The 24,860-nt window shown below is 39.0% G+C and overlaps 2 protein-coding genes across 7 annotated transcripts; both read left to right on the top strand.

The window, feature by feature from the left end:
* The first annotated feature begins 1,552 nt into the window (after positions 1-1,552).
* il6st (interleukin 6 cytokine family signal transduce) lies at positions 1,553-14,797 on the top strand. Of its 6 annotated transcripts, none has more exons than XM_005449522.4 (16): positions 1,553-1,691; positions 2,220-2,294; positions 5,065-5,364; positions 6,167-6,314; positions 7,094-7,257; positions 7,426-7,577; positions 8,104-8,266; positions 8,588-8,667; positions 9,637-9,895; positions 10,335-10,502; positions 11,099-11,200; positions 11,642-11,788; positions 11,894-12,034; positions 12,284-12,380; positions 12,725-12,806; positions 13,497-14,111. In XM_005449522.4, the coding sequence occupies exons 2-16, from the start codon at positions 2,231-2,233 to the stop codon at positions 14,109-14,111; spliced, it is 2,682 nt and encodes an 893-aa protein (XP_005449579.1). In that variant the 5' UTR covers positions 1,553-1,691; positions 2,220-2,230. The 6 variants fall into 6 exon arrangements, with proteins under 6 accessions (XP_005449579.1, XP_019216279.1, XP_019216280.1 ...); XM_019360734.2 differs by having other exon boundaries at positions 5,068-5,364; XM_005449523.4 differs by having other exon boundaries at positions 1,590-1,791; positions 5,068-5,364.
* Positions 14,798-21,912: 7,115 nt separating this feature from the next.
* Positions 21,913-24,644, top strand: purg (purine-rich element binding protein G). The gene is made up of 2 exons (XM_005449526.4): positions 21,913-22,135; positions 22,257-24,644. Exon 2 carries the CDS (start codon positions 22,273-22,275, stop codon positions 23,299-23,301), a length of 1,029 nt encoding a protein of 342 aa, XP_005449583.1. The 5' UTR covers positions 21,913-22,135; positions 22,257-22,272; the 3' UTR covers positions 23,302-24,644.
* The last annotated feature ends 216 nt before the right edge of the window (positions 24,645-24,860 follow it).

Below are 24,860 nucleotides of genomic sequence, written 5' to 3' on the forward strand. Positions count from 1 at the left end.
AAAACTACGACAATGACGACTGAAACGACTATAAACAAGACTTAGTACAGGGACATGAAAGAACTAAGAAACGTATACTAGAACAAGGAACATGACCATGACCTGCACACAGTCTTGAAACCTGACATGACCTAAGGGAAGAAACACAGACGACACGACACTGACAAAGAGAAACACGGGGCTAAAATACTCTGAGGGATAACGAGGGGAATGCGACACAGCAGGAGAACACAGCTGGGAGTAATTGACAAGACGAGACAGGGGAAGCAAAACTGAACACACTTACATAAGACAGGGACCTTCAAAGTAAAACAGGAAACAATTCACAAAGACGCAGACTTAACACTGAACTAAACCCACACTAAACACGAGGGCACAAAACACAAAACCTAAGGACAAAACCCTAAACCAGAATAAACTGAAACATAGAATTATAATAATACTCGACAAAGCATAACAAGAGAATCAGAATACAAACCATAACACAGAAGAATATAAAAAAAACAGAAAATGCTGGGTCAAAATTACCCAGAACCGTGACACCCTAACCTCCTCTTCTTCTGACTTCTTTTTCTACTCCCGCCTTGCAGCTCAACCTTCAACATCCTCTGTACATGTCCAAATCATCTCAGCCTTGATTCTCTATGTTTGCCTTCATCTTGAGCTGTGAGCTGATATACTCATTTCTAATCTTTTCCCTCTCAGTCTCTTCGAGTAACTGTACAAAAGACCCAGCCAATGCCCAGACAGCACACGATCAAGCTGCTTTTATGGTCGAGCTCCCTGGAGTGAAGTGGACAGCAAATGGGTTACCTGCTTAACCATAAATTCCGCTTCTGTCAGACCGGAATAGTGTACGGGGATGGCCAAGTTTGCGGGATCATAAAACCAGCTTCAGTGGCCTGCAGCGATTTTGTAGAAAGGCAAGCAGAGACTTGTCTTCTTTTCTATATCCTGAAAGCTTCGTCTATAGTTATCATCTAAATATTCATTTATTAAAAGTATTGATAAAATCTATGAAAACATCTTACTACATATAAAACTGCATCATTTGCACATATAATATGAAAAGTAAATGTAAATGATTCTGCAGCAAGCAGAAGGAGGCTCTTAACATATGATTATAAGCTTCTGCTTTTATTTACATTAGTGTCCTTTCTTTTAGAAACTGTCCCGTAGACATGTTAATTTCCTATTCCCACACTTCTCATCAATGCCTTGCACAATATGCAAAGCCTGTTTGACAAAGGTCTAACAAAGAGTGACTAATTCCAATTTCTAACGGATCAGGAATATTATGCTGCTTTGTCATGTAGCTAAAGTCAGTGCCAAGGGATTCCTGATGTTGTGTATTCTTGTTCTGAAGGGGAAAGGCGGAGACATACGGGAAAATAAGAGCGTAAGGCCCACAAAGCACACACAGCAAAAGTCTGCGATTCGTCAAAGGTGTTTAATTGACAGTTTGTCTGTAAAATCAGCAAACAGTATTTAGTCACGGGTGCACTTCCTCAGATATCGAAACGTTTCGTCGATATGGCAGACGCTCAGCAGAAATGGTTTAGGGCCATCACGACGTTGTGAGATCGGCTAATGAGTAGCGCTGCTACGTAACCTATTGCGACACAGGCTTGCCTTTGACGGGAAGTGGGTGGTCTTATACCAAGAACCAGACGCACGGCGAGCGAGAAATGGTATCTAAAAATTGTTTAAGTTGTCTAGACAATTGGGTGTACATAGATATACTACGCGGCTAACCAGCATTGTACAAGGACAGTAACGGGTGACTTTTACGTAAGTTATGACCGCTTTCTTTTGATTGTTTTTGTGGAAACACTACCATTAGCAGGAATGACAATGTGAGTTCGTTGCTAAATATATGGCTAATGCGACGTGACTGCCGTGGACATGGGTTCCTACAAAATTTTTAGCATCGACGCTAGCTGCTGTTTCGTAGCATCGTAATGAAATCCTAAATTTAAGTGTCTTTGCCACAGTTATTACTATCACAGTTATTACTGTTATTACTGTGGTATTACAGTTATTACTAAACGTATGAAAAGCTCAGTAAATGATTATTCAGTTTAATTAACTCAACGCTGTACGATACGATGATGCTAAAACAAGCTGCGACGTTGTGTGTTTGAAACAGAACAGATACAATTCTTTCCTAACTAATGTTATTTATTTATTTATTTATTTATTTTTGTCTTTCTATATAGTCGTCGTCATCATGGTCTCTGCAGCTGTGCTCCATCTGTGCGTTTTAGCTTGGGTGGCTTCTGTTCTCGCTGCTGGTCAGTATCATCAACAGTACAATTCATCTTTAGTCACTGGGGAGTGTTATCTTTTAGTATACACGCAAGAATGAATCAAAACGGACACTCAGAATGTAGATTGTTTTTGACAACATTTTTAATGTCATGTTTCCTGCTGCCCCAGTGTTGGTATAATAACAAACTTTCAGAAGGCTTTTTAAGCATACTTTACCACGTTCAAGGTAAGGTAATTCAAACTATTGTGAGTAAAAGATATTGGCTGAATTGATATTATCTCAGTAATAAATACAAGTACTGGTAAACATTGCTGATTACATATTTGAGAATTATTATCTGTCAAAGGGAAAACGGTGATGCAGCTTCATGTGAGATGTGGACCAAAGGACTATTTTAGAGGTGATGCAGTTGTTGCATAATAAAAGCCTTTCTTTAGTGCTGCAAAGATGATGCACAAAATAGAGCTTTCTCATCTGATTCCTTGTGTCTTAGTGTGTGTGTTTTGTGGCGAGTGAAGAGTGTTTAAAAATTATTTCCTTAAAAATAGAAGAAAAAAAATCCAGCAAAGACCTGATCAGGTGATCAATCTACTATTTGCTGAAACCTCATCAGTAATGGTCTCAGTCAAGAAGCCACTTTTAAGGAAGGGAAACAGGACAGAAAGGCTGAGGCAAGCCAAATCATACAAAAATAGACTCAGAATCAGTTCTGAGCAGTTGTGGTACATGAAACACTGGCTTTATTTGAATGAATTATCTAATTAGTCATCCAGACAAAACTGGTTCTATCCAACTAAAGTGAGAGTGCAAACAGTTTTTTGTCATTGACATTGTGTACCAGTTCAAAATGTAAATGAAGTGTTTTGTTTTAACTTTACCTCTGCAGCAGAGGGTAGTAGCATATGAACATGTCACTCTCAATTGACTTTTTTGTGACGGTTGAGATAAACTGTACTTTTCAAAATTGAAGAATTGAGGTGATTTAAAGAAAAAAAAGCAGGCCTCTGGACAGAGAATTCTAATTAAAAAGTTAAAGTTGAAAATACAACACATATATACAGTTTTACTAAATTTTTTTAATACATATGGTTAGTAAGGACAAGTGAGGGAAAGCACATGCAGTTGATATAGAGACAGACAAGCTGAGGTAAGATGGGGAGCAGCATATGGAAAGGAGAGAGAGACAGAAGAGCAGTCTGAGAGAACAAAAACAGGACCTAAAATTAATTAGTAAAAAAAATCTTGATCAGTCAGTTTATTTCTTTATTTCTTTATTTATTTTGCATGGAGAAATTAATGATAGTTTGCTACCTACTACAGACACATGCCCGTCTGTGATGATACCTCAAAAGAGATGTTTCTTTTTTGTCTGTTGTTTTTTTTCCAGCCTTGTGTCTGTTGTGTTTGTTGGTGTCAGTTTTGTCTGTCATATCATTTTTTTTTCTGCTCAGTTTCTGTATGTTATCCTTTACAGAAGAAAATTGCTGGTTTCTTACTCCACCTCTACCTTTGAAATGAAGTGATGGTTAAAGCTCTTTCTATTGTGTTTGTAAATTGGCAGCAGATTTGGCAGCTAATGCTTCCCAGATGATTAGGGAAGACTAGCTTCCCTACCTTAAGAATTACAATTCTCTGAGAATGTATATGCCCCCTTTCTGATTTCTGACATTTTTGCTTTGTTTTGAGATCTTTTAGCCTACTCCGGGGAGGCTAAAAGATCTCCCCGGAGTAGGCTCCAGGGAGATCTTTTTAAAAAAAATACAAATATAAGGAGAGAATCTCTTAAAATAAGGAATATGTGTAACAAGACCAATGCCAAATATAACCAACAAAAATAGAACTTGTTTGAGTCTGTCAAACAAGTTTTTGTTGGTTTTTATTGATTAAGCGGGTTTGGGAATAATCAGATCTGGGTGTGACCACCGAAATTAAACTCAGCTTTCTGAAACATATGATTAATCACAGTTAATTCATAATTTATCAAGAACTGAGATATTGCAAACATTTTATTGAAGTTCTTGCTCCCAAGGGTGGCACAGCTAGTTATTAGGTTTGTAGGCAGTTACCTTTTCACATAGGGCCATGCTGGTTTGGATATCTTTATTTCCTTAATAATTCTAATAATTTACAAAATCAATTTTGTATTTACCTGGGTTTTCTTTGTTTACAATACAGTTTGTTTGATGATCTCAAACGTAAGCGTGAAAGATGCGCAAAAAATAAACATGAATGGTAAAGGTTAAATAATTTTGTACTTCATATGTACAGATGTTTGGGGGCCGTCAGAATCCCTCCAGCTTTCTCTGTTTTAGGGAAACTAGTTACAAGCCAGCATGATGAGCACAATGTTTTAGCTATGACCTCCACCTCAACCTCATATATCCCAAAAGTTAGGAAATTGTAACTGCAATGTTATTATGTAATGACTGAAATGACCGTAAAGACATTGTGCTGTACTGAAACTAGTGTAAAAGATGATTTGTTTTTCTGACTTGGTATAACCATGGACACCATGTGTGTCCATGTTGCCGTGACAGGCGGAGTATAATGTTGCATTAAAAAGAGGAATGTGGTCACGTCTCATCACACTTAGCAGCAGATGTTCCTATTGTGGTTGTATTGCTTAGACTGTGACAGGAACTGTGGGTAATTTGATGGCTCAGACTCACAGAAATGTATCAATAATCTTGTTGCTGACACAAGCACAGCACTCATCAGCTAGATTTTTCTGAGTTTTACTCTGTATGTGGGTTTACTTTTTTGTTTTTTTTGTTTTTTGTTTTGACCTTCAGCAGATGACTATCATTTGGTGATAGCCCCACAGTCTCCAGTGGTTCAGATTGGGTCTAACTTCACAGCTACGTGCATGATCATCAACACAACCGAAGTCACAGCAGATGATCTCTACTGGAAGTGCTCTGAAATTATACCCAAAGAACATTACATCAAAATCAACACTTCAGCACTTAATGTCACTGTCACCATCAGAAGTGAAAAGTCTGAATGGTTATTGTGCAAATGCAAGACAGTGTCACAGTATGTTGCCCTAAATGAGGGCAAATTTATTCATGGGATTCTGCTGAGGAAAGGCTGTAAGTTCTTATTGTCATAACTTTAAAATCTATTGCTGTTTTTACCCAAATGCAGCTATAACTCTTTTTTTGATCGGTTGTGATAGCAGTAGTTTGTTTTCCTTTCCGTGTTTCCAAACAATAATATATGATGACAGAATTATTAGCCCCCCTATGAAAATTTCATTTTTTAAAGTATTTTCCAAGTGCTGTGAAACACAGCTTTTCCAAATATCTTGGTTTTATTTTGGATATCTATATTATTTTACTTTGCACACAGAAACAAAATTAGTTAAGACAACCCTGATGCTAATAGTCAATTGTGTATAATTTTTTGGAGAAAACAGCCTGTAGTGTTGTCTTGATGTATGTTGAATCATACAGGCAAGGAAATGCCAAAAATGTTCATCTGGATGTAGTGTTTAAAATGGGAGAAACGTTGATACCATAGATGTATCTGTTAGGAGGCTGAAGGGTACCACTGGCCATTGCCAGTATTTATTTATTTTTGGGGGGTCAAATAATTCTCTTATTGTGGGCTAATAGAAATAATTAATGCTGTTTTCTAAAGAAATCTAGCATGTTAAGAAATACTATGTTGAAAATCCCTTTCTCTGTTAAAAAGCACATGGCAAAACTTTGATAAAAACTTTGAATTTCATAATGGGGTAATAATTTTGTCCTCATTTGTAAGCTGAATTTAAATTTAATATATATATAAACCACCTGATAATGATACAGAAAAAATGCACTGAAAATTGTAATTTTGTGGGATGCAGAGATAAACTTTGTGAGTTTAGTTTGTGTTTTGTTTCAATATCAGATCGCCCAGAGAAGCCAAAGAATCTGTCTTGTATAGCAGTTCACGAGAGCGAAAAGATCTCATCAAACATCAGATGTCAGTGGGAAGCAGTAGGAAATCAAACGGAAGCTGTCCCTACAAATTATACACTGTTTGTTAGACAAACAGGGTGAGTACATGCTTCATGAATCATTACTTCTTTTGTTTATGATTCTGTTTTTCATTCATTATGGTGAAACTAAGTCAAGCTGTATGTTAAAGCCATTGTATTACATTTTTATATTGCTGGTATGGACAATTTAAACATGTAAATGGCCTGTATTTGTATAGCGCTTTACTTAGTCCCTAAGGACCCCAAAGCGCTTTACACTATATTCAGTCATCCACCCATTCACACACTGGTGATGGCAAGCTACATTGTAGCCACAGCTGACCTGGGGCGCACTGACAGAGGCGAGGCTGCCGGACACTGGTGCCACTGGCGTACATGTTTCTGACCACCACCAGTAGGTAACGGGTGAAGTGTCTTACCCAAGGACCGAGACTGTCGGAGCCCGGGCTCGAACTGGCAACCTTCCGATTACAAGACGAACTGCCAACTCTTGAGCCACGATCGCCCCATGTAATGCCTGTCAGTGTCAAGTTGTATAGCCACATGGCCACATTCAAATATGAACACACGAAACATGGTCACATTCACACATAGGGGGTAATTTATCCTGACCACTTAATCTAACATGCATGTGTTTGGACTGTGGGAGGAAGCTAGAGTACCTGGAGAGAACCCATGCAGGGGCAAAGAGACCATGCATACCCTGATTGTGCAAATCTTTGCACCATTATGCCAGCTAAATGTAATGTGACTTTTTAAACTACTAATGAATACCAGTTGTCTAGCTTTGTGTAGGTTTTACTGTCAAGTAAATTGTCTTCTACATCTTTTTTTAGGAGTGATAAAGTCTATACTGCATCAATATTAGGGCCAGTAAACAGTACCACAGTGGATATGAATTTCTTTCCTCATCATATGGAACTGGAGATTTGGGTGGTGGCACAAAATGAACTTGGAAAAGAAGAGTCTGAACATCTGATAAAGCTTGCTAATTGCTTTGGTAAGTAAATGGTACATTTGATTATTATATTTAACATATTTGCATGTTCTGAGCCAGTAGTCTAAAACTTATATTCAGATTAAGTGACGGTACAACAACAGTTGTTGATTGTCTTGAATTCTTTTTGTGACGTGTGTGTGTGTGTGTGTGTGTGTGTGTGTGTCGCAGTAAAAACAAAGCCTCCATCCGTCACAGTCATTTCAGAGGCAGTTTTTCCCACCTCCCTTGTGATGAACTGGACTTCTTCGATTGATAAACGTTATCTGGAAACGATATATGAAATTAGATACTGCCCATTGGGATCTCAAATGTGGATTTATGTAAGTATGTTTGTATACCCTTCCATCAAAAATTGCCATTGTAAAAGACAATATCACCATATTTCTAAAAGATTCAAACTATTGTGTAAACCTGTAAATCAAGTTAAGTTTCCAGTGTTGTGTTATTTATTAATGAACACATCTGCAGAAATTATATTACTGACAATTTTAAGAAAATCTGATTTAGTTTCATGACATGTTGAATCTGTTCTCCACAAAGCTCTTGAGAGTGATTGAGAATGAAGGTTTACTTTAGCACAGTAATATGGTTTTTGTGTTCTATACAACCTTCTACAGCTGCCAGTGTCCCTGTACAGTGTGTACACCATTTTATCTTTGTAGCACATGCTCAAGGTGCTCAAATGGAACACACTGTGGGTCTGTGCATAGTACTGTTGCCTCAAAGCAAGAGGGTCCTGTATTTGCTGAAATCTTAGGGTCTTAATATTTTAGTTGTGATTCTTCTCAGACAGGTACATATTTTCTCTTATTTTATTTTTAAGTGACATATGGTTTATGTTTTTAGGTACCCCTGGAAGACACTTCGAGGTATATACAGTCCTTTAGACTCCAGAACCTGACTCCAGACACAGTTTATGTCACTCAAGTACGGTGCAAATATAATAACAAGAACTGTGGTTACTGGAGTGACTGGAGTAGGAACGTTACCGAGAGAACACCAGAGGATTGTGAGTATTATGAATTCCAGTTCGGACTAGTTTCAGTAAAAGCATTTCACCAAATGGAATATTTTGCCACAGACAATTAGCACACTTATGATTAATGAATTGTTCACTTAATAATATGTTATACATGATGAATAAACTATTCAGACTCTGAAGTCCTCAAGACCTTTTTATATCCAAATGCATAAAAATTGAAAATAAAAACCTCTGGCAGTGAGAAGATTTGCTGAACCCATGAAACTGCATACATTGTCCACCCATGTGTTTACGTGTCCTTTTGATAAACTAAAAGATTTAATATCCTGTTATTTTTCTTTTACCTAGTACCAACAAGTAAACCAGATGTATGGATAATCACGTCGGCGGAAGGCATAAATAAACGACAAATTGAGTTCATTTGTAAGGTAAATTTCCATCACATTCAATTTAACATTTAAAAACGGTTTTATCTAACAATACTCCTGTTGTCCTAAGCACAAAGCATTAGAATTTGTTTGAAATGAAAGGTTTAACATAACTGATAGACATTCTACAGATAGACCAAAACATTTAGCTACGTTTTCAACTGAACTGAACCAGTTAAAAAAAACAAAAGGAACTATTGCTGCCAACCCTAACTCACCACAGCCAACATGTTAGAACAGACTGTCATGGACTGTTTTCATAGTCTTCATTATAGTTAATTATAGTTAACATTTATTCATTGTAGCAAGCAGTTTGATCAATGGCTAGATCAATAAAATTTTACCAGAATAGAATGAATGAGTTGGACAGATTGTGATATAGTCCTGGATATAGTCCATGGTTTGAATAACAGATTTAAAAATTGGAATACGAGAGGTCATTTAAAATATTTCTTCTTTTCTTTCAGAAAAGTATATTTATTATGTATAGCCACTTACAAGTCCTTATTAAGATAATATAAAAATCCAGTTTAAAAATAATCTTATTTTATTGTTACACCAAGTTGTGGATTTGCACTCTGGACCAATCAGCTAGTTGTTGTAATTGCATATGTTTGCTTTTCAAACATATGCTACTAACAGGCAAGTTACATATTGTAACGTCAACAATGTTAATATGGATAAAGGGTTTTTCTCTCATCTCTTGTTTAGTTTTTAAGGCATAATTTGATATTTGTTATAAATGCCAATACCAACATATTGGCAAGTAGCTAATATCAGCCAATATATCGGCCCCACAGATATATCTGTCGGGCTCTATCGAACACACTCTTCAGTGTGATAAATAACATAAATAATTTTTGTTTCATAGACACACTGGCATTTTGGGGTTTTTTAGCATTTCTCTTAGCAGTCATGTTGGTTGTTTTTGTGTAATAATGAGAACTGTCTGCAACTTTGCTCATCCAGGATCCCGAGGTTTCCAATGGGAGGATAAGAAGATTTAACATAACGATTGAGAAACAAAAGTATAGAATCAGGAATGGAACTTGGGAGATTATTCCAGTGAACAGAAGTCTGACAGATGGCAGCTCAAGTAAAAAACAGTTCACTCCACTAAAAACTATTCGCTTGGATGATGAGGAGTCTGTGACCGTGTATGTCACAGCCATAAATTCTGTGGGGGCATCTCCTCAGGCAAAGTTGATCATTTACCGCAAAGCACGGGGTAAGTGTTCATGTTGACTTTGAATTTACAGGCGTGACATTTAGACACAACTGTGTCTAAAATAAGTAACAGTAACAGAGACGTACGATGGTATCCAAAGAGACTCAGCAGGAACCATGAACCAGGATGCCATGTGGTTCATGATCATAATTTTTAACTCTGTTAACAGCTGTTTGGGATGTCCCAGCTATAAAACGGCAGTTAACAGGATCAGTATAGTGGTGTGAGTAATGTATGACTATATGCCTAGTATACACATAGTAGATAATTTCAGAACTTTAACTCAAAGTTCTTAGCAGGTTTTAACTCGAGGTTAAATGGGTTTTATAATTTACTAAATGTAGTTTATCCACTAAGTTTGGTTCAAATCAAGACCCAATGTATAACAAATTGGGTTAGGGTTATATTTGTGTGTTTCATGCGTGTGTGTCTGTTACAGAACCTCCTGCAGTGGAAAAAATGGAGGTACAGTTCCTTGACGGTCAGCTGTTGATTTCATGGAAATCCCCCAACAGAACAGTGTCCGAGTATGTGGTGGAATGGGTCGGTGATGGTGAGAGAAACTGGCAGAGGGAAAATGGAAAAGCAAACTGCAGTACAATTAAAGGTATTTTTTCTTTTTTTCTGAGGGTTTAGGAAACAAAAAGTTGTTGTACAACCCTCTTAAAGAAATATGGAATAACCATGTTTGGTGAATGTTCATTCATGTTGTCCATCTTAAAGGCATATGTCACCCATCATAAAATCTCTCTTGTGTCATGGCTATAAGAAGCTTTTGTTTAGTTTGAGCTGTCATAAAGAGGAGACTGACTGTACTGTGCAGATGGAACTTTAGCTAGATCTGTTTAAAAAGTGATAAAAAAGTGGGGTTAAAAAGGTAGTCTGTGATTTCATTGTTTAATGATAATGATGTGGAGTTATAAAGAGTCAAGTTTCTTATTGGTAAGAAACACGAATGATAAATATGTCATAGTGACTTTAATACAACCTTGTTAAAGCAAGAAAGTATTCTCCTGTAACAAGGAATTAATATATTTTGCCATGATTGCAGGCATACACTGCAGCGGATCTTTAAGTTAACTTTTACTATGGCTGCTATTACTAATAGCTTACGTTGCTTTACTCTAACTGCATGTTGTGTAGGATTGCTATTAATTAAACAGTGCTTCCCCCCCCTTTTTTTAACCTTGATGTGAAATCTAGGGGACCTTAAGAGATTTGTTCACTACAGAATATCAGTGTACCCTATATATGGCAAAGTGGTTGGGAAGCCAGTCCATGAACAAGCCTATGCTGAGCAAGGAGGTAAGAGATCATACTTGTCAATTAATCAATAGTAAAACATTGTATATTGAATTGTTGTGGATATTATAATTTGAATAGTGCTGTCAGCATTAATCTCGTTAAGATGACGTTAACACCATAACCGTCATAACGTCATTTTAACGAGATTAACGTTGACAGCCCAAAATTTAATTTTTTTTTTTTTTTTAAGTCTCATGTAGCAGCGTTCAACAACACTGCTCTTTTTGTAATTTACCACTGGATCTGATGGTTAGACTGTGATGTAAGATGCTAACATTAATGTAAATCCTTGTCTGAGTAATGTAAGACCCTCAAATGTTTGATGATCCTATGCAAAATTTTTATATTAATCATTTGACAAGTTATATATTGTCTATCAGTTATTTCCACAGAGATGTTCTTAAAATCAGTTTGTTGTTATTATTATTATTTTTTTTACAGTTCCATCACAAGCCCCTACTGTCAACCTGAGTGGTGACCCAGGATGTTACACAGCCAAGCTGGAGTGGGATGAGATTCCTCTGATAAAACGGCGCGGCTTCATCACAAACTACACAATATACTATCGAAGCGGGACTGAAACTCATGGTATCTACTGGTTCCATGTTGTGCTGAACTGTTAGGTTAGCGTTTTTTTAATGAAAGCACTCAATTGCCAGGCTAACCTTTGATTTCTGTTGTTCTTTCTTGCAGGCATAATTGTGCCACCTAACACGACCTCATACACTCTGACATCATTATCACGCAACACAAAGTATGACATTTGGATAAAGGCTTCAACTATCAGAGGCTCAGTCAATGGATCTAACCACTCATTCACTACTCTGAAATATGGTCAGTATAAGTTTCCCTACATGATCTACTCTTCCAACTAGTTGAGAAATGTCACAAAGTCAGTTTTACCTTTTCCAAAGTGTATGTGTAGGTTCTCAGTGAATTGAGGTGTTGTAGTCTTGAGAGCTTGAAAAGAAGGCTACTGGAGCGTCTTGGATGATAGGCTAATTGAAGTTTAGATTTTTACCATTGGTTTTTGAATTGCTGTTAGCCCTTTGTCTTATCTATATATTCTTTTTCACCTCATAGCACCAGGAGAAATTGAAGGCATTGTGGTAGGAGTGAGCCTTGGGTTTCTGTTTGTTGTTCTCATGACCATGCTGCTCTGTTTCTGCAAAAAAGATGTGTAAGTTACCCTTAAATACCTCTTGGGATGTTTACCGCCTCTCAGTGAATGGCTGTAAACTGAACACGTACATCTAGGGTTTCCATTTACTCTTTGTTGCATCTTACCCTTTCTCAGACTGCAGGCATTTTAATGTGCCTTTGGGTGTACAGCACTTTAGTCATTTGATGAGGCACATTATACTAGTTTATTTTGAGCATACCAGTCTTAAAAATTGTAAACATTCATTACTTCATGCACAATATTCATCATAATAACTTCACTTCAACTGTGATTTCAATATTTTTGGAGTTATTGTATTATTTTTCTATATAAGTATGTTTTGTTTTTTTTCTTTTCTACAGGATCAAGGACAACTTTTGGCCTCAGATTCCAAATCCCGGAGATAGCACCATTGGGAACTGGTCTCCAGATTATCCTTTGAAAGTAAGAGCTTCACATTAGTGTGTCAGCATGACCAGTATAATGGTAATAAAAAAAATTATATTAAACCACCAGAACATAGCACAAATGTTTGCTTGGATAAAGCAGATTGCTCATTCTCAGCCCTGTTTGTCATCACTGCACATACATTTCTGTTAGCTAATGACACTTGCCCCATACAACAAGGTCAGAGTACTGAGTGAAGAACCGTCTTCCATGTTTCGCGTCATGCATAAAACATCAGCTGAAAGCATTGCATGTACAGCTTGCACAGAAGTCCAGTGACTAAAAGAATTACCCTATTAATATTGTATCCTAATTTACAAATCCCTTTCATAGGAGAGGAAGAACAAAGAGGTGTCAAACTAACAAGCTTTTTTTTTTTTTAATTGAAAGATTTTTTGCCTCTATTGGATAGTGGACCAGTGCAGATAGAGGTGAGGGAGGGGGAAGACTTGCAGCAAAGGGCCACAGTTCGAACTCGAACCTGGGCTGTACTCTGGCCAAGTGGCATGTGGCTGCCTGCTGAAGCACTGAGCTACACTGGCACAGCAAAATTAGGCTTTAAAACTGACTAACGTGCAGACAGACTGTCTAATATGTCTTTATCTGTAGATACCTTAATACTGTGAGTTTTCAGTCCCGTTTTGTATTTAGTCAGATACATTTCTCTTGTGCTTTCCTTCTCTACAGGCAGAGGCACCAAGAGAGAACTGTCTATCTGGCATCAGTGTGCTTAATGTGGATGTTTGTGATGCAAAGTGTGTATTCGAGGAGGACAAGGCAAGTCTGCCTCTGAAAAAGGACAAGTATCTGTCTGAGGAGCACAGCAGTGGAATCGGTGGCTCCTCCTGCATGTCCTCACCTCGACAGAGTGTGTCTGACAGTGATGAGGGTGGTGATATGGCTGACACCACGGCCAGCACTATTCAGTACTCCTCTGTAGTCGCCTCCAGTGGTTACAAGGGCCAGAACCCAAGCTCTCTGCCCCAGCAGTCCATTTTTTCACGGTCTGAGTCCACACAGCCACTGCTGGACTGTGAAGAGAACCATGACACCATGGTGCAGGAGGGCAGCAGACAGTGTTTCCTGAGACAGCCCTGCTTTAATCACAATGCAGGGAATGAAAATGCCACCGACAGTAATGACTTCAACCCGTTGGAGATGGAGCAGCAAGAGGTGCTGGACTTCTGTCCCCTGGAAGAAGACACTGAACACACAGCACCTACAGATTGCCAATCTGATGACTGGATACCAGCAACGGTCTCCAGCTACATGCCTCAGCTGGGTGGCTACAGGCCACAGTAAGGACTCAGATATCTCGTCTGATACATGCATCACCTACATATGTGGTCTTGTGCCTTTGTTAGTCCTGGGTGTTTATTTAAAGCATTGAACAAATCCCAGTATATCTTTTGCACTTAATCAAATGTAAATAGTCCCATTATATTACACTGTAAAGAGTAATGTGAATTAGAGCTTGTGGTTGTCATTTGCTTGCTTTACTCTCACAAGGAAAAATTACATAGCCAGGTCTTTGTAAATAAAACAACACCTTCAACATAATGATGAAATACAATTTTATACTAACGTAAACTGCTAATGGCATGCCAGTGACTGCTCAGTGCAGCCTAACTTCCTTAATCTCACTTGAATTTTAATTTTTAATTGACAGTTTTTGGCTGAATGTAAAGTCTTATGTTTTTATTGCATTTATTAAAGGCAACATGAAGCTCTTAAAATGTTGAAACTGTTGTTTTTCAGTTTTCCTAATGTTAATTCCAGATGCTGTTGGAAGATGTGTTTTCTCACTCCAGGCTGTGTCAAAGCAAGCATTATATCTTAATTTGTTGTATCACAATGTTAAAACAATTTGGAATACAGTGTGGTCATAAACAGCATTGCTTCAGCTCTGATCGATCACTGCTGATTGTATTTCTTTTTCAAATGACACCATGCTAAAGCTTAACAATAAAGCATATGAGGGAAAGTCAGTAGGCTTCGGTTTTTGATTTTTGCTAGACATTCTAATGAACTGCTTTGAGTAATATGTAAGTGACCTGGGAGATGCTTAATTGCTTGCTTATGGGGTACATTCTGAGATGAAGGAAACTGGATTCTCTGTTCCAGAGTTTCTTGCTGACTACTTCCCTCCTGCTGCACCGGAAGTAGGACAATGAAAGCACATAGTGGAGCCAGTAATCTAACTTTATCTTTACATTTTATAAATGTTGAAGTCCCAGTGAGACAGGTTTGTGGACACCAGGACGCTTCCTAATGTGGGCCAATATGAGTGATCATCATAGAAGGGCCTTAGTCAGAGAACCTAATGGGCACTCTGACAGAATTTCAGCATTGCTCTGTGGAGCGAGGAGATTATTTCATTAACTATTTCTGCAGCACTCCAATAATCAGGTGTATATGGTAATATATGATATATGTATTTAAAAGGTTCATGACAACCTGCCTGGATTTGCCAAAAGACACTTTAAAGTTTGAACTCTTTGGTGTGAATGCCAAGTGTCACCAAGAATCCAGGCACTGTTTAGCACCTGGCTGATACTATCTCTACTGTGAAGGACGGTGGTGGCAGCACCATGCTGTTTAGTTTAGTTTATTAAGATCCCTATTGGCTCTGTAGTAGCAGTAGCTACCCTTCCAGGGGTCTTAGGAACTTTATAACAAAAAAACTTTCATACATAAAACATGTACTACATGAAAGACAAAAAAGGGCTTACAAACAACAGAACAACAATTAAAAACAGCATCTCTACATTAAACATACATTAATTGTTACAAATAAACATCTATAGGATTCACAATAGCTCATTTTTGGTTATTTGAATTATTAGTCCAGTCCCTAAGGACCAACATGCTCATCACATAAAACGTCTAAGACCTAACAAAAAATAAAAAATTCTAAGGATTATTCCTGTGTAAATATTTAATGTCTTGATTTTTCATGCAAAGTATTCAGAATATGTTACTCACATTGAGTAACTTAATGGAATATGTTACAAACTACATTTTGGGCCATGTATTCTGTAATCTGTAGTGGAATACATTTAAAAGTAACCTTCTAAACACTGACCATATTTCTAAGATTTTCTGGGCCAAGTACAATAACCTCAGTTTTATCTGAATTTAGAAGCAGAAAATTTGAGGTCATCCATTTCTTTATGTCTTTAAGACATTCCTGTCGTTTAACTAATTGGTGTGTGTTATCTGGCTTCACAGATAGATAAAGTTGTGTGTCAGCTGCAAAGCAGTGAAAATGTATGCTATCTTCAGATGATACTGCCTAAGTGAAACATGTATAATGCAAACAGAATTGGTCTGAACCCTGAACCCTGTGGAACTCCATAATTAACCTTAGTATGTGAAGAGTACTCTCCATTTACATGAACAAATTGGAGGTTAGATTGATATGACACAAACCACTGCAGCGCCTGTCCCTGTAATACCTACAGCATGTTCTAATTGTTCTAATAGAATATTCTGGTCAACAGTATTGAAAGCTGCACTGAGGTCTAGCAGGACAAGCACAGAGATGAGTCCACTGTCAGAGGCCATAAGATAATTTGTGGGGGAGCTGCTACAATTGCGGCAGGAGTGTTGCTCAGCTGAGGACTCACTGTTTGCAACCGAGACGAGTTGAATTCCAGAACAGTCGCTAAATTCAGGACTTTGACGAATATTGGACCGAGTGGTAACTAACCACTTGGAGGACACTGCTGTTGTTTTTATCTTTTGAATGCTGGTTCTCAGTGTACTACTTTTATACATAGGGAGATGATACCGGTACGGGTGGAAGGACAGACTAGGGCCTAGCTGCCCTCACCCTGGGAGCAGACATGACTCAGGGGTGGCCCCAGGTTAAATAGCAGTCTTTAGAGGTGCCTGAAAGGGGGCAACAGTCTCTTTGAGAAACATTACAAACAGTCTTGTGGGCTCAGAAGAACAGATAAGCTCTAGGAAAGGCTCCTCATGGCAACAGATTCAAAAGGGTCCAACACAGAAATACAAAAAGACTCAGAAAAGGCAGGCTTGGGTGTATAGTCAGCAGTTCCTGGGAGACTCACTCATGAACATGCTAGCCACTTGGCTGGTAACATGGTTGACAGACTCAGAGAGTTTCAGCTGGAGAACATTAAATTCAGTCTTAGACTGATAGATTTTTATGACAGCAAATCGCGTCTTAGAATATGCCAGCTCAGATTTTGATGGTTCATTCACAGACCTGAAGTCTAGTTTTTAAACGTCAGCAGCAAAGAATTGAGTATTGGCATTAGCTGTTTTAACAGGATACTTGACCCCAGAGTTCATTTAATCAACAACAGAAAACTTGGCTTAATTAAGTACAGGCTCATGAACAAAAGATAAAGGCCTGGCTCAGAAACTAAATCTATGATTATATGGTCGGCAGGCTCAGTACTGTCACAGATACAGATAGTGTCACTGACTCTACAGGCTCAACAATACAAGGGATTAACTCACAATTATCAGTTTAAGAAATGGCCTCACCACTCTTATTTACTCCAGTTTTATTACATGAATACTGGGAGTCAGAAAACTTAGCTCCGGGTGTATGTGGTTCAGGCTGGGAAACTTTAGGGAAAATAACTGTACAGGGTGGGCCATTTGTATGGATACACCGTAATAACATGGGAATGGTTGGTGATATTAAAGTCCTGTTTGTGGCACATTAGTATATGTGAGGGGGAAAACTCCTCAAGATGGGTGGTGACCATGGTGGCCATTTAGAAGTCGGCCATCTTGGATACAACTTTTGTTTTTTCAATAGGAAGAGGGCCATGTGACACATCAAACTTATTGGTAATGTCACAAGAAAAACAATGGTGTGCTTGGTTTCAACGTAACTTTATTCTTTCATGAGTTATTTACAAGTTTCTCTTTGTTCACAGCCATTGACATGTCGAAGAGGTTAAAACGTGAGGAGCGGATCGGAATTCTGTTGATATCTGGTGAACGCAGTAACCGGGTCATTGCAGCAGATTTCAATGCAAGACACCCTACGAGACCACCCATCTCCCATGCTACAGTTAGCAAACTGCTTGCTAAGTTTCGTGAAACTGGTTCAGTGTTGGATTTGCCAAAATGTGGACGCAAGAAAACTGTCACCAATGAAGAAACATCAGTGGCTGTCCTAGCTTCATTCAGCAAGAGCCCACAGCGTAGCACTCGCTGCATGTCACTGGAGAGTGGCATTAGTCGAACATCCCTTCGGCGGATATTAGCTACTCACAAATGGCACCCTTACAAACTCCAGTTACTGCAGCATCTCAACGAGGATGACCCAGATCGGCGCACAGAATTTGCAGAATGGGCAAAATAAAAATTGGAACAGGACCCTCAGTTCATGCAGAAGATTTTGTTCAGTGATGAGGCAAACTTTTATGTGAATGGTGAAGTTAACAAACAAAACCACCGCTATTGGTCTGACACTAACCCACATTGGATGGATCCCTCCAAGACTGTTGGAACAACAAAAGTGATGGTTTGGTGTGGCATATGGGGTACAACGATAGTGGGTCCATTCTTCATCAATGGAAACCTCAAGGCCACTGGATATTTGAAATTGCTACATGATGATGTGTTTCCCTCTTTATGCACTGAAGCTGGCACGTTCCCAGAGTTTTTCCAGCAAGATGGTGCACCACCACATTATGGGTGCCAGGTCCGAGCATTCCTAGATGAACAGTTTCCTGGAAAGTGGATTGGTCGTTGTGGGCCAGTTGAATGGCCCCCAAGGTCTCCCGATCTGACCCCCTTAGACTTTTATCTTTGGGGTCATCTGAAGGCAATTGTCTGTGGTGTGAAGATACGAGATGTGCAGCACCTGAAACTACGGAAACTGGATGCCTGTGCTGGCATTTCTCCTGCGGTGTTGCTATCAGTGTGTGAAGAGTGGGAGAAGAGGGTTGCATTGACAATCCAACACAATGGGCAGCACATTGAACACATTTTATAAGTGGTCAGAAACTTGTAAATAACTCATGAAAGAATAAAGTTACGTTGAAACCAAGCACACCATTGTTTTTCTTGTGACATTACCAATAAGTTTGATGTGTCACATGGCCCTCTTCCTATTGAAAAAACAAAAGTTGTATCCAAGATGGCCGACTTCTAAATGGCCACCATGATCACCACCCATCTTGAGGAGTTTTCCCCCTCACATATACTAATGTGCCACAAACAAGACTTTAATATCACCAACCATTCCCATGTTATTACGGTGTATCCATATAAATGGCCCACCCTGTATTACTCACTGTGGAGAATGTTTCTGAGAACATGGTGCCCACAAGCTGGGAAACAAGCTCCAGCAGAGATACAGTTATTCGCAAGAACCAGGCGAATGATTGCTCAGCAGTGAGGCCACAGGTAAGACAGGTAAATCGAAGGCAGGCAGGGCAAGAATGCTGTGCTGCTGTAGAGATGAAAATGAACAAGATGAGTGGGGTCTCTGAGGTTCCTGCTTCCTCTTTGGGGACTAAAAAACACTAGAAGCGGCTCCAGCAGGGTACAGGCATTCTCTGGTAAGTTGTATGAAATACTTTGAGTGCTCAGAGTAGAAAACTGCTATATAAGACCCATTCCATTTACCATCTATCTAAGTCATTATAAGAACTGATTGAGGCTTCACATTCAATACAGTATAACACATTGCTTAGTTATTTGACATAATCATCATCAGCGAACGTGGGAAAAACATAACCTACATTGGCTTTATAGACAATTTGTTGACTTTTATTCCATGTCCACTCTTATGTGTGACCTATGTATGAACCTACATCATAACTTATGTGGAACTGGGAACTTCTTTTAACCCTAAGCCATAACCTTTTACATACTGACGTGACGCCCACAGTGACTTGAATGACCTTGAAGTTTGCAGTGTAGGATTAAGAAGAATTTCTGGTTGTGCCGTAAATTAGGACGCAGATTTCCCTCAAAAATGTAAATCAAGGTTAAGCTGTTTCTTTTTGCTCTCTCTCTCTAGTTTAATTTCCTGACATTGTCTACCAATTCATCTACTGGAGACAAAGTAGATTGAAAAGAGGTTTAACTGTCAATTCTTCTCATTGTCATGCTGTTAACTTGCACTCATAAAAAGGCATTTTTGATTTAAAATACACTTCACAACACTAAATTGGGCTTTTTCTAAATAATAGAAAACTCCCAAAGTGTTCTGAAAATGCAGGGACATTGCCACGACTTATGAATATGTCTGTGTAGGTTCAGAGTCATCCAGGTCATAGTAATCTAAGGAGCTTGAAAAGAAAAGTATCTGGATCTCACGGCCAAGATGGCCGGTGTGTTTGTGGACTGGACCCAAAAGCAGACACGGGAGAGAGAAAACTAAGGTATAACAAAAAGCGAGCCATTTCTTTGGCTGATAGGAGAAAAAATCACAAAACAAAGGCAAGGTGAACTAAGCTAAGCTAAGACTAACTATGAAAACTACAACATGAGAACATAAACATGAATCTGAGCAGGAGCATGAAAAAACCAAGACTTGAGGCAGAGAAAAACATGATCCTAAATCGAAACATAAAAAACCTGAGACCTGACCTGACCCCACATGACATGACATGACATGAGATGACATGACGCGAGCACAAATATCAAGAGAGGAGAGAAAGCAGGGTGAAGACAGCAAAGAAGCAGAGATAATACAAAAAAGACCAAAAAAAACCCAGGTAAGAGTGGACATGTAGTCAAAGTCAACAAAAAATTATAAAGCTGATGTAACTCCTGTTTTGTGCACATTCATTAATGATGATTTCATAATGATGATTTCACTAAGCATTGTGTTATACTGTTATCAAATGTGGATCCCACACCTGCTCTTATAATAATTATTACAAAATTATATTTTCATGTTTATTTTCTAGTTGAATAAAAGGCATTTGTATGTGACTGTCAGAACAAAGAAGGAGCAAGGAGGATGGAGAGAGGACAGAGAGATTAGAGCTGTCCTGGATGGCCTGGAGAATTCTTTAGGTACCTTCCCAGCTGTGACAAATGGCCAGATGGCATAACTTTTACTCAGGGCATTGTTGATATGATGTTCTTCTGCTCCGTGGTTGCTGTGTCTGTAGGCTTGGTGTTCGTGTTGGCATTGTTTTAAGTTACACATTGACTTTCAAATATCTCCCATTAGTGATGGAAATTTCATGGTCTAAGAAACCTAGCATTTTATTTTTCACATACTCCCCAGTTAACTTGATGTGTTTGTCTGCTGGGTTGTCGTGATCCATTAATTGTGCTATGTCCTGAAATTTGATTTTCACCCAGGTGTCACACCTGAACCAATGGCTTTTCCACTTCCTCCATATACAAATTGGCCACAGTGGTTGAAAATGGGAAAGCCATTGGACACCCTTGTTTTACTTTGTAGTACTGCCCCTGTGTAATGAAGAAAGTTTCAAGAGCAAACAGACCTGGTTAAGAGTGCTGAGAGTGGCTCTTTTGCTGTGGCTGTGGCAATCCTGTAATCTCTTAAAATCTCTACTGCTCCAGTATGTAAAAGACAAGTGAAGAGACATTTAAGATGATAAGAGACTGTTGTTTCATCTGCGATCATGATGACGTCTCTCATCCTTTTCCACGAAACATGAAGTGTCCCGAATGTGGTGTTTTGAGCTGCCAACCAAAGACTGAGGACCAAAGCTACCATTGTTATGATGAATGGTAATGCCAATTTGTATATTAACGATCACGGAACTGACCTCACTGTCCATTGTTGATCATTGTTAGTCTTAGTCATGATGCAGATGCACTGTGACGTCCAGATGAATAAATCAACTTCAAAATATGTAAAGCAATAGTAGTCCACAGGCAGCAGTTTGACTGTTTCACAAAGACGACGATTTAATTTTTGGTATTTTATTTCAATCCTCTGTTCTGAGTTACAAATACCATAATTTGAGATATTAAGGGTTTTTTGTGTCATAATAATCATTGTACAGGTTTTACCCAAATTCTCCTAAATTCTGTCTAAAAAATGTGAGTGAAAATTGCACCCTTCAGTTAGAATAAAAGTCGTGTCTCTTTAACTGAGGTATTCTCAGGACGGGGAGGGGGGTGGATAGGTTCATCGGGTTCATGTAGTATTGGACGCCTCCTCCCATTTCAGGTTGGCTGTTTCCCTAGCTCCCTTAGTAAAAGGGGAGGTATAAGGCAAATACTTGACAGAAAGTGGAATGTAGGTTTGCACTGGAAATAGCTAAATAGGAGAACTTGACCTTTTCTCGGGACACAGAAAGTCGACCAGCTGATGATTCCAAACTAGCTGCCATTTTCAGGTCATACGAGGCATCTCGCTAAATTGTGTGTTGCTTCTGATATTTGTATGAGTAAGCCTGCTTTATTCGCCTGTTAATTTCCCTTTGTAATGGACAAAACGCTTTGTCCTGTGCTGTCTAGTGGTGGAATATAAATCATGATGGCTGATGGATGTTGCAAAGGAATGGAAAGAGGCAGGGGTAAGATTGCATCAGACTCTTTACCAAGACATGCATTTCCTCAGCAATATGTTCAGACCTGGTCACAGCAGCAAGGAAATGACATCCAAGAATTAGCTTCCAAACGCGTCGACATCCAGAAGAAACGCTTTTATCTAGATGTCAAGCAGAGTGTGCGCGGCCGTTTCCTTAAAATAGCCGAGGTGTGGATAGGAAGGGGCCGTCATGATAACATCAGAAAGAGCAAGCTAACACTGTCTATGTCGATGGCTCCAGCTCTACGCTACTGTCTGGGAGACTTTATAGATTATTACGCCCGCATTGGACTGCGGGGGGGGCTGGCGCCTCCGCAGGTCGAGGACCACAGTAACAATGGCCAGGGCCGCGGGAACGACTCCCGTAAGAGAGCGCAGGAGCATCACGCGAACCTGTCCCCCACCGGTTCTATTGTGTCCGATGACCATGCACACCGTGTTCTAAAGAGCGAATTTATTGAGCGAGACAACAGAAAGTACTTTCTGGACCTGAAGGAGAACCAGAGAGGCAGGTTCCTTCGCATACGGCAGACTGTCAGCAAAGGACACGGTACAATGGGCTACTACGGCCAGGGCATCGAGCAGACCATAGTGTTACCCGCACAGGGACTGATTGAGTTCAGAGACGCTCTGTCACAGCTGATTGAAGACTACGGGGACGAAGAGAGCGAAGACCGCAGCCGAGCAGGCTCCAGGAATCGCAGTGATAACCCCGAGCTTCCAGAGGCTGCGTCATTTCGAGTGGACAACAAAAGGTTTTACTTTGATGTGGGTTCAAACCGGTATGGTATCTTTTTAAAAATTAGCGAAGTGCGACAGCCGTATAGAAACACCATCACAGTTCCCCTAAAAGCCTGGGCTAGATTCGGAGAGAATTTCATCAGGTACGAGGAGGAGATGCGACGAATCTTTTCTTGTCACAAAGATAAGAGGACAGATGGCCAGCAAGACAGTGAGGGACAGGAGGACTGACCTTCATGGTGCTTTTAGCATGTAGCCTAATTTAGGGATTCAGTTTTGTTCAGATGTGACAATAATATGATGTACTGTATGTGCCCCTACCATACTACTCAGATGCCATGTACTTCATTAACTTTTTAGTTTATTTGCCAAGGGCTGATAAACTCAAAATTTTTAACATGCCAAGAAGTCAGTCATCCTTTTCTCATTGCTGATTAATGTGTTTTAGCCAGTTAGTCAGGGCCATCCCAGGGTCCTGAGCCAGCTGCATCCCTATGCTCCCCATACCATACTCATTCTTGCCATTCAAATTCAAGAGTGCACTGTTCAATAACTTAAACTTTAATTCTAAGTTACATAGAAAGTTGACGCTAATAATATCTGTTAATATTTTACCCCCAAAGCAATATGGTTAACAGTTTTATGGCACACTAATGTGCAGAAATTTTGTCAGTTTAAATAAACTGAGTTAATTTGTTCAGTATAGTATGTTTTTGTGATAGGTACAATTTAAGAAATGATACAGAAAGAAAAAATATTACCCTTTATTAATAAAGAAAATACCTCATATATTGGAACTTACTGTAAGTGCAATACACACAAGCAGCATTATAGAACACTTGCAACCCAACTGGACAAGTGGAAAAGAAATTAAATTACAGGAATCAGAATTGGATATGGGAAATGAGTGTTGTAACAGATTAATGCTGCCAGTTTAGACTTGGGTGGAGGGGAGAAAAATAAGACACATATTGTGACATTAATCACATACTGTTGGTGTGTGCTGCCTTTTCACTGGTCCAGCTGGAAGTTTTTCATTCATGTTAACAGTTCCAGTTTATGTTGCCTGATATGAGACACATTGCTTTAAATGTCCATGATAATGCTGGCAAAAATGAATTTAGTGACAGCTTTTCCTGCAGTGCAGTACTTTAGGCCAATCAAATCTTTGCAAATGACCAGACTAGATCACCCTGAAATGTGTAAAATGTAGCACTGTGCTAATTTGCTGCTTACCTCGGCAGCATAACGATGGGGGGAGACATGTTGTGCTGTAGAAGCCTGCTCTAAATTACAAGGACACAAAGCACTACATGATGTCCTGGTTTTTGATAAGACTCTACCCTGCAGTTGTAGTGTGTGTTGCATTCACAAAAGTGGGGGAGGTAAAATGAGTTAAAAAACTTTATAGGTACTGCAATCCAATTCTATCCAACACAAGCACTTAAGCGTGATTTAGACTTCTGCGGGAAATCTGCGTTGCAACACTTAAAAAAGAACATGCTTGTAGAATTTGCTGACAGAATAGATCACTTGATGACTAAATATAATTACCTTAAAAATGGTTAATAAAACTAGAAAACAACTATATATATATATAGCGGTCCATTCAGCAACCCTAAAATACAGCTCAACAGAAGAATAAAAAACTGACTGCTATCTGGAAAGACACACAGATCTTATGTCACATTTCTAGAGAGTAACTGTGTTACTGGAGTTACATTATTTATTTTATATGATACTAATATCCTAATACTTACATTTACATAATATATTGACAGAAGGAAAGG

This window comes from Oreochromis niloticus, linkage group LG7 (genome assembly GCF_001858045.2).
Source record: "Oreochromis niloticus isolate F11D_XX linkage group LG7, O_niloticus_UMD_NMBU, whole genome shotgun sequence".
Classification (NCBI taxonomy): domain Eukaryota; kingdom Metazoa; phylum Chordata; class Actinopteri; order Cichliformes; family Cichlidae; genus Oreochromis; species Oreochromis niloticus.

Excerpts from the sequence above, each read along its gene's own strand:
- purg (XM_005449526.4), top strand. The coding sequence starts at position 22,273 with ATGATGGCTGATGGATGTTGCAAAGGAATGGAAAGAGGCAGGGGTAAG.
- il6st (XM_005449522.4), top strand. The coding sequence starts at position 2,231 with ATGGTCTCTGCAGCTGTGCTCCATCTGTGCGTTTTAGCTTGGGTGGCT. Across the intron at positions 5,365-6,166 it reads GATTCTGCTGAGGAAAGGCT|ATCGCCCAGAGAAGCCAAAG; the intron begins GTAAGTTCTTAT and ends TTTCAATATCAG. Across the intron at positions 11,789-11,893 it reads AAGCGGGACTGAAACTCATG|GCATAATTGTGCCACCTAAC; the intron begins GTATCTACTGGT and ends TCTTTCTTGCAG.